Source organism: Tachypleus tridentatus, chromosome 9, assembly GCF_004210375.1.
Source record: "Tachypleus tridentatus isolate NWPU-2018 chromosome 9, ASM421037v1, whole genome shotgun sequence".
Lineage (NCBI taxonomy): Eukaryota > Metazoa > Arthropoda > Merostomata > Xiphosura > Limulidae > Tachypleus > Tachypleus tridentatus.
Genome location: NC_134833.1, coordinates 99,238,317 through 99,256,246, shown reverse-complemented (window position 1 = coordinate 99,256,246; position 17,930 = coordinate 99,238,317). Strand labels below are relative to the sequence as shown.

General features: G+C 33.6%; 1 protein-coding gene across 3 annotated transcripts in view; it reads right to left on the bottom strand.

Annotated features, from left to right (window-relative positions):
- Window positions 1-13,625, bottom strand: part of LOC143225859 (transmembrane protein 104-like) — a 42,030-nt gene extending 28,405 nt beyond the window's left edge. For 2 of the 3 annotated variants that reach the window (XM_076456000.1, XM_076456002.1), the window contains exons 1-5: window positions 12,931-13,625; window positions 12,198-12,319; window positions 10,186-10,321; window positions 1,474-1,543; window positions 712-761 (exon numbers count right to left, since the gene is read on the bottom strand). In XM_076456000.1, the coding sequence (XP_076312115.1) occupies window positions 712-761; window positions 1,474-1,543; window positions 10,186-10,321; window positions 12,198-12,319; window positions 12,931-12,975 (423 nt within the window). In that variant the 5' untranslated portion in view covers window positions 12,976-13,625. The remainder of the gene's footprint in view (window positions 1-711; window positions 762-1,473; window positions 1,544-10,185; window positions 10,322-12,197; window positions 12,320-12,930) is intronic. The other variant, XM_076456001.1, reaches the window with a different exon arrangement.
- Between the last annotated feature and the right edge of the window lie 4,305 nt (window positions 13,626-17,930).

Genomic DNA, 17,930 nt, shown 5'->3' with positions numbered 1-17,930 from the left:
TTCAAACACAATCTTACATGGTAGTAGATGACAACTATCTGGCAACTCAGAAGATTATATAAAGGTAGCCAAGTTCCTTCAAACAGAGCTATTACTTTCACAGCAGGAAGTAAATTACATTGTTACTAAATTAAAGCTAACCCTCAAAATACTGCAAGTGAAATGAAAAACAGCAAGTGTATGCTACTTTTATTGTTCAAATAATTTTTCTCTTCTGTATATTTACCATTTTACTTTCAAGTATTTTTTCCTTTCTTTTGTTGAGAAATTTCTTGCAGTAAACTAAGATTTTGTTAGAAGAATGTTTAAATAGCATTTCTTTTAACTTTTTTTTTAATTAGTCCACATTAATATAATTTTCAAAGCCCAAATGTGGAATGTCTACAGTAAAATTATGTTTCAAAAAATAATGTATAAAAATATGTACAATTAATATAGCTCTCCAAGTTAAAAGTCTGAGTTATGATAGCAATTACTTTGCTGAAATACATGATAAGTCACTTTATTTTCTAATAGCTACACTAGTGAAAATGCTACTTTCTAATGAATTTTTATGAGGTGTTGTTGTCAAGTGCTTTTTTCCCAACATTAACACTAGATTTAAAGCTCTAGTTTAGATATGCTTATCAAACCCTAAGAGAATATCAGATAATCATGCATATCTACTCTAATTCTTCCAATGTGAGACAACAAAATAACTGAGTAACTCACCAATTCAATTCTCTCAGTAATACTGTAATAGTCCACAGAATCAACTGTGTCTGTATGAAAACAAAGTTTTAGATATTTATTTCATTGTGATTATTCCAAAGATTTGATTATCTCTACACTACAATACCTGTGATTAAACATGTATATGACATTATTTTGAACCACTTATTTTTACTTCTGTGTATTTAAAAAAGCAACCATTAGCTTTCATAATTTTAATCATAAAAAGGAAATTTATATTTTTGCTATTAATAGCTGTTAACTTTATCACTGAACTTTATTAAACCTTTCTCATCTTTACAAAAAACACCTTCCTAATTAATTGCTTTATTCCATGCAAACACTACTGTTCACATTTCTCAGTAGTGCAATAATGCAAAATTAAGCATTTTCATTAACGACAATGATAAGTAGTTACAACAACACACATAGTAATTTATTGTGTATCTGTGTTACATCTCATCACTTAACTCTTTCACTAATTTAAAAAAGAGGAAGGGAGTGAAATAAAATATTTATTAAAGGGTCATGAATGACAGATGTTTGAGAAACACTGCTGTAAACCAAGGTTGGCAAAGTGTTAACACTCTTTAGGTTTAATAACAGCAAAAAAATATGATGCTTCATGACATGTTTACACCTAAAGAATTTAAGAATTTTAGACATTTTACAAAATCATAGCTTTCTCTTATTGTATTTATTTATATAGATGAAAGTATGTGTTAGAAAAACAACTAATGATTTCATAAACACAAAACTGACTCAGGAGAAGAGGAAGTTGCTCATCCCGATCAATAGCATTGGATATAACTTCATCTGTTAACAGATCTGCCTGTAAGATAACAAGAAACAAAAAACTTAAATTATAACAGAATCCTACTGACCAAGTGCTTGCACAGATTATCTAAAACTAGAGTTGGGTTATTAGTCGTACTTAATAATCAATTCCTCTTTGGACTTATAATTCAACTATTCAATTATTCATGTGAGATTAATCTTCATATTTTCAGCTTTTTAAAAATATTTTGAACTGCTTTTCATTTAATATGACAAACATTTTCACATACAACAATTTAGAATTAAGTTAATGTTTTAATCCTAAACAATTGTACAAATGGTAATAAGCTGAAAATACAATTGATGCCATTCTATAGGATTCTACCTATAAATATTTACAAGTCTACTCTACTGAAATTAAGTAAACTAATTCTTCCTTTAAAATAACTGTTCTTAGATTCCATATGATAAAACTAGTGGAGATTTTTGTTACATTGCAATAGATAAGATGTCCTTCACTGAAACCAAATTCTCTGCAATCCTACAAAAGCACACAGTAAACTTTTAATTTTTTCAACAAAAGTTGTAATAATTGAAGATTATGCATTTGCAGATATTACAATGATTTGCAAAAAATTAAAATTTCATTATATACATTAAAACTATAGCGATACCAGAAAAAACTAGTCACTAACGTTTCAGAAGTTTTTACTAATTCTATTATTAAAATGAAAAACTCAAAATACAATTAACAACTTTATTAAGCATAAAAGTATCATAAACTTTAAGTAATTTGTTGTTGATATAGCCAGAATTTGAGGAGAAAAAAGTCACATAAAAGTGATTAATAAGCTTACATTTTACAGTACAGGTTTAAAAAAACTGTAGACACACATTCATGCTGAGACATCAAACAACATAACACTTATTGTGTTTAAGAGACGAGTTATGACAGACAGACTTTCCATTTTCAGTGCCTCCTATCTGAACCATAATAAAACAGTTCTATTCATGTAAATACTTAAACATGCATACATATAATCTAAGGACAACAATAGACCTCTTGGTCCATTTAGACAGTCCCATTCACAATATTAAATTCTAAAATAAAATTAACACATAAAAACCAGTATTTATCAAACCTTCCCCTAAAATCATTTAATTTAATTTCATCTACAACATCTGAAGGTAACCCATTCCAAAGATCAACCACCCTGTAATAAAACTGTCTCAGCTGAAGATTATCCATACTCTTACAAAGTTTTATCATTCTCACCATAACTGAAAAAAAAAAAAAAAAAAGTTTATACTGTTAGGCTAATATCACTCCTATTCTAGCAATTTCTGCAGACACAGTAAAATTAACAAGTTGTTTAGCAATAAAAAAAATTACATATACTGTTAGATCATTACTAGTTATTTTATAGCAACTGCTGCAAACATAGTTAAATTAGTAAGTTTACATTTGTGTCCTTTCATTTTATCATTCTCAACGTAAGTAGAATAAAATTTTCATACTGTTAAACTAATATCAGTCCTTTTCTAGTAATATCTGAAAAAAAGTTAAATTAGAAAGTTATTCAGCAATAAAAAATATTTTTACACAAATAAATAAAAATGAATGTTAATTTGTTATGACTTCGTTTACTTAATCAATACTTAACGTTATTTTGATAGCTTGTATTTGTTTGATGAATTTCACACAAAGCTACACGAAGGTTACCTGTGCTAGCCGTCTCGTATTTAGCACTGAAAGACTAGAGGGAAAGCAGCTAGTCATCACCATCCACTGCCAACTCTGGGACTACTCTTTTTACCAACAAGTAGAGGGATTGATCATCACTTTATAAAACCTCATGACTGAAAGTGCAAACATATTTAGGATGGGCATTTGAACCCACAACCCTTAGATTGCAAATCAAGCACCCTAAACCACCTGGCCATGCCAGGCCTTGTAGCTTGTAATAATTAAGCAATATATTATGCTAAAGTTACAGCATTATTCAATCCAAACAACAAACATCACTGTGACTAGTTATGCAATCAATGACCATTGATAAATAACCTTACATTCATGAGTATACAAGCCAAGACAGTTGAACCATTTAAAATAGTACTTGCTATCATATCTTATGTAAGTACAGATGGTATATATCTTAAGCTGATTAAGTTTGAGTTACAACAAAGCTACTAATACTGTCTATGGCATTACAATGTGATGTTGGTAAAAAGTTGGTAGAAGGTGTTGTTGGCTGGTTGCATTCCCTCAGAAATCACAAGGACAATATTTCAATTACTTGGATATTGGAATAACTGAAAATAGTAACAGCTGGAAACCCACTTCCGACTAGATTGTTATTTTTGTAACTCGCAATACTAATAGATTAAACTGAACAAATGTGAATTCATTCAAAATAATCACTAAAAATCAATATTGCAATATTTTGATTACTTGAATAGATGGAAAAATTTTAAATGGAAATAATCAGAAAAACTAATTTTGATTAAACCAATACTTTACATGACACTAATTTATGAAACATGATCTCAGGTAACCAAGTTAATTGCTCATCTCTAAGTATGATATCCTTTACTGAATAATAAAATTTGTTTGAAACTTACAAAAAGAGTTCACCATTAAATTAGGAAATTTAACAAATTAATATGTAAATACTATATTAGTAACATTTTAAATAAGTTGAATATTAAGGCAAAAAAATAATTTATAAACTTTTTCTGTAATAACGTGCACTGCAGTAGAAAATGATGCATCCTACTTAAGCTAGGTCAAAGGAAATTGAGCAAGTTAACTACACCTGTGAATAGATTAATTGTTATTCACGTGAAATAAGAATATTGCTTGTTTGGCCACATACAGTGGTGTCATTTATTGGCACTTTCAAAGTTATTAAAACATAGTTATAACTTGCTTACAAAGTAGGCTTTGTATAACACTGTTTTTATAATGTCATCTCAATGACTGATTATGTATGTGAAGGGCAAAAACTTAAGTACATCATTAATTTCTACATGCATGAGTGTCTGTTAAGATAAACATTTAGCAGCATAGAAAGCAACATAAGATCACAATCAAGTCTTTACTGATGCCAATAAACCCAAATCAACATCCATAACCATAGTTTGCTGGGTGTATATTTCAAGGCAAGTTTGAAAGGAGCAGTAAAATATTATGATACTTATGGCAGAAAAATGTCCATAAACTTCATCTGACTGGTTCCAGACTAGACAACATTTGAGCATCTTTCAAGACTTTTTTTTTTTTTTTTTATAAGCTAAACAAAATAGGGGTAGGCAGGTAGGTATTTCATGTTTATTGTCACAAAGCTACTAGGCAATCTGTGCCAAACAAAATGTAGTATACTATAATGGTATATGAAAATTAAGGTAAAAATATGTAAAATTAAGACCTGCCAGGAAGACTGAAGCATTAAGTTCAAACTTGCTGTCAGTCACCTGAAGTTGGCCTTTCCATTCCTGGGTTCAGGTCAAAATAAAAATTAAAATGTGTAAAAGAAATCATGCTAAAACAGTATATTGTCCAATAAAAAACCTCAAATTAAGTTAAAAAGACCAATGGCTCTTAAAAATGTAAAAACATGAGTGAAGCAGCCGGTATCACCCATGACATTGGCTAATGTCAAGGGCATACCTGCCTTAAAAATATGTTTAAAATGGCATCGTCGTTCTTAGCTGTAATAATGGCATGATAATAAAATATGTATGATTGTGACCTGAGTGACATACAGTACCAGATAAAAGGAAGTGGCAAGTTAAAAAACTGTGATCAATGCATAGCCTAGCCAAAACAACTTTCTCCAATTGATCTTTACAGAAACAAAATGCCCAAAGAGCTAAAGAAGGCTTGATTTGAAAAATCTTATTATTTCGTTACTCACTCCAGGTCGACTGCCAACTGGTGCACAGTTGGGTTTTGATAATTGGACCATTGTCCATGTATGGAACAGGTACGGTGGTGATAAAGCCACAGCAGATGGACTTTGCTACTCTGTCAGCTAGCTCATTCCCACAAATACCAACATGACCTGGTATCCAAAAAACTGGACAGAGATAGATGATAGAGAGAGATGGGCCAGTTTGTTTTGGATATTGATAAGAATAGGATGGTAACTAATGTGGAATAATGTCAGGGCCAAAAGACAGCTGAGTGAATCAGTATAGATCGTACAATTCGTATATTGCATAGTTTCTATATGATTCAGAGCAAGAAAAATGGCATACAATTTGGCAGTGAACACAGAAACTGCAGAGGGGATTCTGTGTGCTACAACCAAACTGTAACAAACCATGACAGAGCCTACAGAGTCACCTGGTTTTGAACCATCTGCATATATGGGAATGGATAGATCATTTGAAAGATGTACAGCAAAAAAAGAGCGACATTTTCAATCAGGAGTACTGGCCTTCCACAGATGACTCAATGATAGGTCACAGTTAGGGATAGTAATTAGCCATGGTGGCTGATCTGTGGCTACTGCTATGCTATTTAAAGATAGATCCAATTTTTCTGATTGTGCCCAGATACGAAGGCTAAAAGGAACAATAGCAGATTTTCTATTATAAAAAATTGTGACCCACTGAGGATGAAAAACACAGCTCCAAGTAGGATGCTGTGGTAAAGAGCAATCTTTGGAAGCATACATAAGAGACAGTTGCAAACAGCGAATATACAGAGGAGGTTCATGGGACTCCACAAACAAACTTTGGACTGGAGAAGTATGAAAGGCCCCAGTACAAAGCTGAAGCTCCTGATGGTGGATAGGATCCAACATTTTCTATGCTGAGGTTCTGGCATAACCATAAACCATAGTCAAATATGGATCAGATAAGGACACAATAAATTTTAAGAATGGAGTATCAATCCACTATCCCAAGAGGTGGAAGAGAGGGCATGGAGGATGTTCAGCGCTCTTATACATTTGACACAAAGTTGCTTGATATGGGAAATAAAGTTTAATATACAGTCAAATATAAAACCTAAGAACTTTGCCTCAGAGATGAGAGAAAGTACAATATCATCAATACGAAGTTCTGGATCTGGATGAATACCCCATCAGCAACAGAAACGTACAGAAAAAGTTTTGGGAAAGAAAGCTGAAAACCATTTGATATGATCCACTTAGGTATATGACTGATTGCAGTTTGTAGCTGCTGCTCAATAAACCTCATGTTTGATGACTGACATGAGATGTGAAAGTCATCAATGAAAAGACCAGTTACAACTGTAGGGGGTAGTTGTTCAATGATGGTATTAATCTTTATAATGAAAAATGTGACACTTAGAACACAGCCCCGAGGGACTCTAAGTTCCTGTGGGAAAAAACAGGAAAGTGTTTCCACATGGACCTGGAATCAGTGGTTCATTAAAAAATGCTTAATAAAAAGTGGCTTCTCTACATCATAAAAATAGAAATAAGATGTTGTCACTTCAAAAAGACTTCTCTCACTGATGTTTCAAGGTGAATAAAGTGGTCTATTGTGGAGCATTGTCTTTGGAACCCACACTGAGTGGGTGAAGGAAAGTTGTTTGATTCAAGGAATCATCATCTCTGAGGTCTTACCAAGACAACTTGTCAAAGCAATTGGACAGTAATTTGAAGGAATCTTTGGATCATTCCCAGGTTTAAGAATAGAAAGTACAACAGCTTGGTGCCAAGCATCAGGAAAGGCATTATCCTGCCATATCCAGTTAAAGACAGCCAGAAGGATAGTAAGAGAGGAAGGAGAAAGGTGGTGTAACATCTCATAATGTATATCATCAGTTCCAACTGATGTATTGCCAGACCAATGAAGTGCAAGTTTGAGTTCCACCAGTGTAAGAGGGCAATTGTAGTCATGGGGATAACCAATCAAAAAAGGAAAGAGACAGATGTCCAATTCGTGTTTTAACAGCTAAGAAGAAAGGGGATGAGTTTGAAGAGCTAGATACATGAGTAACATTCACTAAAGTATTGGCAATGCTCTGAGCATCAGCAACTTCATGGCCATTGAATATTAAGACAGAGAGGGGGGGGTAGAAGTATACCATCCACTCACCTTCCAGATCTTGTCCCATGTGACTTTTGAACTGGTGGTTGAAGAAATGCTGGAGGTGTATTTAATCCAAGATTCCTTCTGGCTTTGATGTCTAACTCGCTGAGCCTGTGCATGGGCTTGCTGAAATGTAATACAGTTTGAAAGCATGGGATATCTACGAAATTTATCCCAAGCACGTTTCTAAGCTTTTCGTGTTATAGAACAAGCAGAATTCTACCAAGGGTGGGAATGACTTGGGAAAGATGTCGAGGTTTTGGGGATGCACTGAGCAGCTGCTTGAACAATACAGTTAGTTAGTTGCTGCTGTCACACAATCATCTATTGACGATTTAAATAAGATGGCACGATCAAGTTCTGAGAGAGCAGCAAAAGAGGGCCAGTCAGCCTGGTCTAACTTCTACTGAGGCACACAGGTCAAGTGGCACTGACCATGGCCAATCTCTCTTAATATAATAGGAAAATGAACACTGCCCTGTGGATTGATGTCAATCTCTGAAGAAAAGCAAGTGAAAAGTGAAGGGAAGCAGACAGAAAGACCAATAGTAGTAAATGACTGGGTGCATGAAAATAAGTGTAATAGCCAGTATTGAAGAGAGACAGGTTGTAATTCAGGAGCATATGCTCTATAACACAACCTCTCACGTTGAACCACCCAAATCGGGATTATGCCCATTAAGATCCTCCAAAATTAAAAAGGGGGTTGGCAGTTGCTCAGTGAGGGCATCAAGGTCTGATGGATGATAATTTTTTTCCAGGAGTAAGGTACAGAGAGCAAACAGTGATGGCACTGCCCAAGGAGATACAGATGGCTACAGCCTCCAAGGGTGTATTCAATGACAAGGACCAGGTAGGCACATGTTGATCAACCAGCAGTGTTACTCCCCCATGGCCTTGTCCTACACATGACCTGTCATTTCAGTTCAAGGAGTCCTGTCAAATTGTGACTGTTTTAGTAGGTTTTAAAAATGTTTCCTGCAAAGAAAGACATTTGGAATGATAAAAGTCAATTAAATCCTTGATGTCATTCACATTTGATTGAAAACCTCAACAGTTCCATTAGATTAGCATGGCTATTTTTATTTATTTTGGAGAAGAATATTGCAAGGAGACCTTCTGCTTGTGATCACACTTTTTTTCTTTACTGGATGTGGGTCAGTCACTCTCTAGTGATCCTGCTCTGAATCGAGCAGGCAGGTCAGTGTTTGAAGACATACGTTCCAGTGACTGAGAATATGAATGAATGGTTTGTTTAATTTTTGGGGTGTCAGGAGAGGAAGACCCCATGGAAACACCTGGGCTCTAACAAGGTGAAGTTGGGCAATGACTGGAAGATGTGATAGAGACAGAGAGAGAAGTAGATACTGATTCATTAACTTTGTTGATTTTGGAGGGTACTAGATTAAGATGCGCTGTTAAGGATTCTGTAAGAAGCATGGAAAGGTCTGTCTGGACTCCTATTGTAGTAGTGGAATAGATCACAGCAGCATAAGTCCGAGATGGAATTGTGAATAGTAATTTCAGAGCCTCTGGGTAAGTAATATTGGGAACTGTCTTTAGACGTTGTACTTCTTTCTCGTCTACCCATTTAGGGCAAGAAGTAAAATAGGAAGGATGTGGACCATTACATTTAATACAATGCAGTTCTAGTTGGCATTCAAAAGCATCATGGTCTTTACTAGCACAACAAGCACATGTCAAGGAACCACAGCAAGATGTTTTCAAATGACCAAATCATTGACAATGAAAACATCTAACAGGGTTAGGAATATAAAGCTGTACCTTATAATTCAGATATCCTGCCTTAATTGTGGTAAGAGGACATGATGTTGTAAATGTTAATATTAGAACATTTGTCAGCTCCATAATCCCATCTCTATGAGTAAAAATTCAACACACATCTGTAATGCCTTGGCTGGTGAAACCTGCAAGAATCTCTGACTCAGGAATGGTCTTTAGATCCCTCTCAACTATAACTCCTCTGGAAGAATTCAAAGTAGAATGAGGAGTAACTTCAATGGGTATATCCCCAATGGCCTTTGATTTCCAGAGGAGTTTGGAACGTTGTGATGAAGATGTTTCCACTACTATGTTCCCAGACCGTAATTTTTTTTACCAATTTAAGAGAGCCAGCAAGCCCTTCTGAATAAAAATGGAGACATCTACCCTAAGGGTTTTTCAGTTATAGAATGTATAATTAAAGACAGTGGGAAAAATTCAAGTTGTGAATTTGACTGTACAGAGGTCATCAATCCACGGTTGTTTGTTAGCAGGCAGACTTTTCTCTATGTTGTCATGCATGGTTATTTTTTTATTTGAGGGACATCCATAATAAAAAAAAAAAAAGAATATTTTGGTGCTCACTGACCCAACCCACCATGAGCACTATATACAAACACCAGTATCAGACATAATGTCCACTACACCCATTGAGGACGTCCTATGCCAGCACAAAATAGGGGACTATACATTTTAAAGCTCTTAACTAGAAATTTATTGCATCCATAAACAATGAAAATATGACTGAAACAGAAGTATCAATATATATCATGAAATGAAAAAATCAATATTTGAATTATTAGTGGACGGTACTTGCAAACTTAGTCAACCAAGTCATCTTCTTACCACCAGTTCTGACTGACAATTTATTGGTCCCATCTCTTCTTCTTTAATTGCTTTCTTGTAGTGCTGTATTACGTGACGATGGACAATAGCATTTGCAGTTGCCATTGCTTCTATGACAAAAGTTGTTGTCAAATAACTAAGAAGAAACAACATCAGTCACAAAAGAACAAGAATCTTTTAAGAAAAAAAAGTTATTTAATAGCTATTAATCATCAATCATTCTATCTGTTATTAACTAAACACAATTAGCATATACTCTCATGTAATCATTTTCTGTATGCAAGTTTAATTTATATGAATATTGTATGAAAGCTGTTAAAAACAAGCAATTCATAATTTACTGATACTATGATCAATCTATAAATTTCTGAGCTATTTATTCTAATGTTACACTTAATACATCATTTTTAAGTCAGTTTTGCACAATAATAATCACTAAGCATGATAGTGAATTGAACTCCTGATTTTAGCATTTTAAATCTGTTGACTTACCACTGTGCTAGCAGGGGCAGCTTAATATGTAGGGATGGGCAAAGAAAACAAATGGCCACCAGACTCAATCCATTACTCTACGATGCTTACAAATAACTGTTAAATTTGAAGTTAGCCTTATTTGAACACCTAACTGCCATTATCAAGTATTTCTACAGCCTGTATAAAAGTGTATTATTCTATTCTTCTATTATATATTTTTGAGGGTAAATAATAAAATGGGAAACTACTACTTAGAAGCGAGTTCAGTTTATAAGTATATATCATTTACATGTTTCATAAATAAATGTTTTATTTCTGAACATTTAATGGCAGCAAAATTATTTTCATATAATGACCAATTGTGACTTTTCATTGCACAAACATACCTTCCAAATCAGTTTCAATAAAAATAAATGAAGAAAGAAAGAATAATTTAAATTAATATTCAAGATATTAAGAGTTCACGCATATATGCAACTGACAGATCTGTGCACACATTACTGAGATAAGAGTTTACAAACACCAGTAATTTAGTTATTAAAGCAATACATTATTTAGCAATCTAATTTTTTTTTTTTTCAAATTTTCAATAGCACTAAGCCTGGAAGCTGTGTGTATATATATTGTATCATACTTTAAAGCCTGAGATCTATATGATATCATTCCTGTTAATCAACATAAACTAGAAAGTGATGGAGTTAACTGTATGCACATGCAATGAATTGGAATAATACTGGAAGGCATGATTTCTGTAAATATCCTCTTGTTGGTGGTCTAATGCTTCAGGGTATTAGTACTTCCTTAGAGGAACCATTCCAGCTACACTGACAAAATTAGTATAATATTAATGATATATTACTACTGAATTATAAAAATAAAACAGATGTTCATTTATCAACCTACTTCAACAAAATTATTCAAAAAAGAAGAAAAATAAGTAATAAAAATGTTTACAAAAATTAAGTATGATTAAGTATGTCAAAAGTACATAAATAAGGTGGGGATGAATACATAGAATCATATAAAAAAATCACTATGTATGTAGAAAAATCTTTTGAAACATAACTTTTGCCTACGACTAAATGTTGAATTCCTGCCAATTCCATGATGAATAAAAACATTTGAACTGAATAGTGGTACATAGTCTTACAGTGGCTAATAACAATAAACTTGCAAGATTAACTATACTTACCAGCTACTTTAGTAATTTTTTTTTTTATGGTTTTGTGTATTCATCCCTCCCATGTTTCTGTACATTTTGGCAATGCTATCCCTACATCATAATTAATTTTTGCAAGATTTTTTTTATTATTTGAGAAAATTGTAAATTTTCACAGTATATCTTCTTTATACTATATATATTGTATAGTTCACCACAATAGGTACTTTTCTGCAAAATAATTTATTGGCCAGAAATTAAGCTGCACAGATATAGATACATTTAGATACACCTGCAAATTTATATAGAGTAGGTTAATATTTTTATACTATCACATATAAATTAGACAACTTAATATCACCCAGCATTTTACACTAACCTCATAAAGGCAAGAGCCAGGAGTACTAACAAACTGACCAACCAGCCAGCATGACTAAAAGCTGCTGGCATTGTCAAAGCTCCAGTTCCTACAATTAGGTTAAAGACATAGACCAGACCAGTCTATAAAATGAATACAAAAATAATTACTTGTTAACCCCCAACATATGCTAATAGTAAAAGTATAACATTCTATACGATTTAATAAAACTAGTATCCTTAATTCATATTAATGGGTGAAAACAACAACAAATATATTAAAAAATTATAATAGTCTTATTTTCCCAACCCTCTAATAAATTTTGTGCCTAAATATTAAACAGAAACTTGCAAAGTTAGTTGGTAATTTTACTCACAATTCAGAGTTGGCTAACACTAAGTATCTTCCCTTAAAATTACTAGATGGGGATCCTATTCAGTTTTCTACCTTGACTATTAAAAATATATTTTTTAATAAATGAAATATACAAGTTCATACTATTCATTTGAAATTATTTTGTAAGAACATCTTGTTATTTATTATGAAGTCTTCTCCCCATTTACATTTCTTAAACAAGGAAATTGTGATAGGCAATATTATACAAATAGTCAAAACTTTGTCAGTTTAAAGTGTCAAGATTTATGACAAAAATATGTTTTACAAGTATGTAATGTAAATAATAAAATACCAACTTTATTAAAAATAACGTTAAACTATAGCTTGTAAACAAATATATATTAAAAAATAAACTCACCACTGTAGAATAGCTATCGCCTGTATCTGTATTTTCTCCTGCCATAACCTCAAGAGTGGAAACTATTTATTATATTTACTGAATACAAAACTAATTTTATTCAGAATGCTCAGTACGTGCAGCTATTATTCCCTCTCAAACCTTTGCTTTTGAAAAATCGATTACTTATATTATAAATTAAACGTCAGTTTTTTAAAATTTAAATCTATGCTTAAACTTACAATTATTACAATATAGGATATAATCAGTCTAACGATCTACTTTATCCAGAGCTGCACTCACAACATTTGTTATATCAAAAACAACTATTATCCACGTTGAGCTACAAAGTTAAATTTCAATTATTTACACATTCAATAACCTATTCAATTTTTATTTTAAAAAAAACTTTCTGCAGTCACGTGAGTATACAGTACACAGCCCACTTAAAGATACAAACACAACGTCACATACTTCTCTCTAATATTCAAATCTCAAAACCAAAATCTACACTTCAGAACTCAGAATACTGACAAAAACTTTTAAAATTCCTACTTGCTAAATGCCGTCTAATGGAACAAGTTGTAAATAAATCAGAAACAATAAACAATATCCGAAAGAAACAACACATCAACCACTGGTGAATCTGTTTCGATAACAGTTTACAAACGCTAAAACATGATTACTGTCAGCTGTTATTATTATCAGCTAGACCAGGGGTGTGCAACTTATTTCACATAGTGGCCACTTTGTTCACAAAAAAAAAATCTACAAAAATTGAAAGACATTAGTTTAATCAAAATAATTGCAATTCAACTAACCTACAATGTGAAAATTGATGGGGGTTTTCATACAAGTTTCGCTAAATTTTGCTTAATATCTATGCTCAATGAGCATCTCAAGTCCAACTCTGAATGTATGTCAGTAAGCCGAAATCTGTATCTAGACTTGGAAAAACCTAGCTGAGAAAATGTTGACTCACACACTAATCTGGATCTAAATATGGAAAATAATTTTGAAATTGCTATCTTTAAATTTGGAAGACTCTCATTTATCAGAATAGGGAGTCACATCTCTCTGACAGAACATTTTTGTTTACCTTTTAGGTGTTCTTCACTTTGCATGGTAAGCATCTCATCTTCAAAATCCACACTTATCCAAAGACAAAAAAAGATGCAATTTCCTTACTGAAATTTTCTATGCAAAAATTCAAATGTAAATTTCAAATTTTTAAATTCGGAGAAACGTGATTCAAATTTTTGAGATAGATTTTTGATCCAGTTTACATAGAGATCATCTTTAGCATCAGAGAAATCATAGTCCTTATTATTTTCTAGAAAACTATTGAACTTTGCAAAATGTGTCAAAACATTATTTTGTAATTCTTCTGCAAGGAGGTTTGGCTTTAATTGAAATTCATGAACAGACTGTGATTGTTCGCTTATTATTTTACTTCTTCCCTTAAGCTTAGTATTTAAATTATTTAAGTGAGCCATCATGTCCCACAGAAAGTGTAAATCACACTGCATTGATAAAATTTAAATTCCAGGAAAATTTTCAATCTCACCTTTTTGAACAAGATACTCTTTTATTTGAGGAAATAAGGAAGTAATTCGTTCCAAGACTTTTCCTTTACTTAACCATCTCACATTTGCAAAATCAGTAAGATCATCAAAAGTACAGTCACTACTTTTCTTCAAAGACTCAACAAACTGTAGATGGATGAGAGAGCTTCCACTTCAAATTCAATTCACTAATTTTACAACAATGTCCATCAAATTTTTCAATTCATCACTTTTAGACATATGAGTACATAAATTTTCCTGATGCAAAATGCAATGGAAAGATTGTTTGTTTGTTTTGAATTTCGCGCAAAGCTACTCAAGGGCTATATGCGCTAGCCGTTCTTAACTTAGCTGCGTAAGACTAGAGGAAAAGCAGCTGGTCATCACCACTCACCGCCAACTCTTGAGCTACTCTTTTACCAACGAACAGTGGGAGTGAAAGTCACATTATAACATCCCCACGGCTGAAAAGGGTGAGCATGTTTGGTGCGACCGGGATTCGATCCCGCAACCCTCAGATTACGAGTCAAACGCCTTGACCCACCTGGCCATGCCTGGTCTCATTGGAAAGATGGCAGCGTGGACTTCACGTTATTTTCAATTAAATGCTCTTTCAAAAGAGAAACAAATCCTAATTTTGCTCCAGTAATAGCGGGAGTACCGTCTGTTGTGACAGAAACCGGTTTTTAAAATCCAGATTGAATTTTTGACATTTCAAAAAATTTTTAAAAGATATTTGTTCCACATGTTTGATCTCGTAATCCGCAAAGGCTAAACATTTCTTCCCTCACTTGAGGATCTGAAGTTACATATCGAACCCAAAATATCAACTGTGCAGTGTCACTAACAGCTATTGACTCATATAGTGCTAAAGAAAAGTACAATCTTTTTAGTTGTTCAAGCAACTGATTTTCTATGTCTTTCGCTAACTCTAGCATTCTGTAAACAATTGTTCTTCGAATTAATTGCAAAGTATTTACCTTATGAAGAATACCATCTTTTATTTTTGAATCATAATACTCGAACAGAGTTTCAATTACCACAATCAATAATTCTTTTACTAGTTCAGTATCAGAAAATGATTTCTTTTTTTGAGCTAGAATCTAAGCTACTTTATATCTGGGCCCGGCATGGCCAAGTGTGTTAAGACGTGCGACTCGTAATCCGAGGGCCGTGTGTTCGCATCCCCGTCGCGCCAAACATGCTCGCCCTTTCAGCCGTGGGTGCGTTATAATGTGACGGTCAATCCCACTATTCGTTGATAAAAGAATAGCCCAACAGTTGGCGGTGGGTGGTGATGTCTAGCTGCCTTCCCTCTAGTCTTACACTTATAAATTAGGGACGTCTAGCGCAGATAGCCCTTGAGTAGCTTTGCGCGAAATTCAAAAACAAACAAAAAACAAATAAACTTTATAGCTAACTAACGTAACTAGTTCTTTCGATGATAAAAAAAAATATTTTTAGACATCCCTTTTGTTCACGAAGTTGTGTTTTCAAACGGCTAAGTTTATTCATACGATTTTTGCTATCAACTGGAAATTTTACATCAAATTCGTTGTGAAAATTGTTAAAGTGTTGTTTAAGGTTATATACTTTATCATACCTAAAAACTTTATTACACAAAAGGCACAATGGCTTATTATTTACTTCAATCACTACAAATTTCATATCCCAGCTTTCATTAAATTCTCGTTTCACATTTTTCCAATCGCGCGCCATTCTCTTTTCGGCAGTAATGCCTGAATCAATTAAATTGTCTTTGTTTTCTGAGTGTTCATTATCATCTGTAATCTTTAGTTTTCGAACTATCCACTTATCTATATTAAGGGTTTAAAAACAAAATATATTTAAACACTTGAAAGTTGCACAATAAAAATATGTTTGCAAGCGCATGCAAAAAACGCGTGGCCCGGTAGGTGGATTAAGGCATTCGACTCGTAATCTGAGGGTCACGGGTTCGAATTCCCGTCGCACCAAACATGCTTGCCCTTTCAGCTGTGGGGGCATTATAAGGTAACGGTCAATCCAACTCTTCGTTGGTAAAAGGGTACCCCAAGAGTTGGCGGTGGGTAGTGATGACTAACTGTTTTCCCTCTAGTATTACACTGCTAAATTAGGGACGGCTAGCGCAGCTAGCCCTCGAGTAGCTATGCGCGAAATTCAAAACAAACAAACAAACTTAAGAAATTTCTTGTAAGCCAGTGCCATCAGTTGTGTTTAAATTAGGCTAGGTAAACATTACGAGTTATGTGTATGTGTTTCTTTATAGCAAAGCCACAACGGGCTATCTACTGTATCCACCAAGGAAAAATCTAGCCCTTACTTTTAGCGTTGTAAATCCATAGACTTATCCCTGTCCCAACAGAGGACTTGTAAGCATCACAGTAAGACTGAATATAAATACTGTTCTTTAGTGGCTTATTATGTCTTCCCAATGTGGACTAATTGCAGCTTATAAGAATAATTCCTTTACTACTAATGCTATTGGATGCTACTCTTAACGTTAGCCGTAACTCCGAGAGAGACTCCTTTAACATGAATAAGCTTGATTCACAACGAATTCCTAACCATTCAACATTATAATGTCGCTGGTGGAACTTTGTCACAGCTCTTTCGAGGAAGAATATTGATATGGTGATATTAGTAGATTATATATAACCACAGGACACAATATTTCAAAAAGGGAGCCTTAAATGTACTTTAAATATTTGTAAAATCTTGCAAGGCTGACCAATTAGGATAGCATGATATATGAAACCATACCCAAGATAATTTTGATTTTGGAGCAATGTCGTCGTCTGCAAATAAAGGCTGTAATTACAAAAGAGAACCCTCTGGCCAAAATATATACTATAATTAATAAACAATTATCCGAAAGTTCATAAACTTTCAGCCACGTCACGATACTAAGAACTGTTTTCATGAGAATGGCTTAGAAACTGGATACACATTAATTCTATACTGTCACATACATAAGTGTCAATTATTTTCATGTAGCTCAATGAATTTATATTTTTTTGGTAGGCTTAAGTTCTGTCTTAAAGTTAACGTCCAGGTGCTCTGTACGGTATATATAAAATTTATCAAGATTGCGACCTGAGGTCAACCTTCCATTCTTTGCAGAATTCTGTTATAATGTTAAATTGTGGTGCTGGAAAATAGCGTGTAATCTCGATATCAGACTGAAGACATCGTACGAGGGGAAATTACGTGAAAGATTGGCAATGATCTGGAACATTCTTTTTAAGGACAATCAAGCACAAGAAAATCGAACATTTTTGAAATTTAGACCAGTCGTCTTTAGAGATTAATTGGGAAATATCAGGAATTAAAGTGTGAAAGCTAGTGAAATAATCTTCAGTTATAAATGTCTCTGGTATCAAACTCCGGTAACATGGAAGTGTTTAGGTTGTTTTCAATGCAGAGGCGTCGCTAAGGGCTTAAAAGATTCGGGGC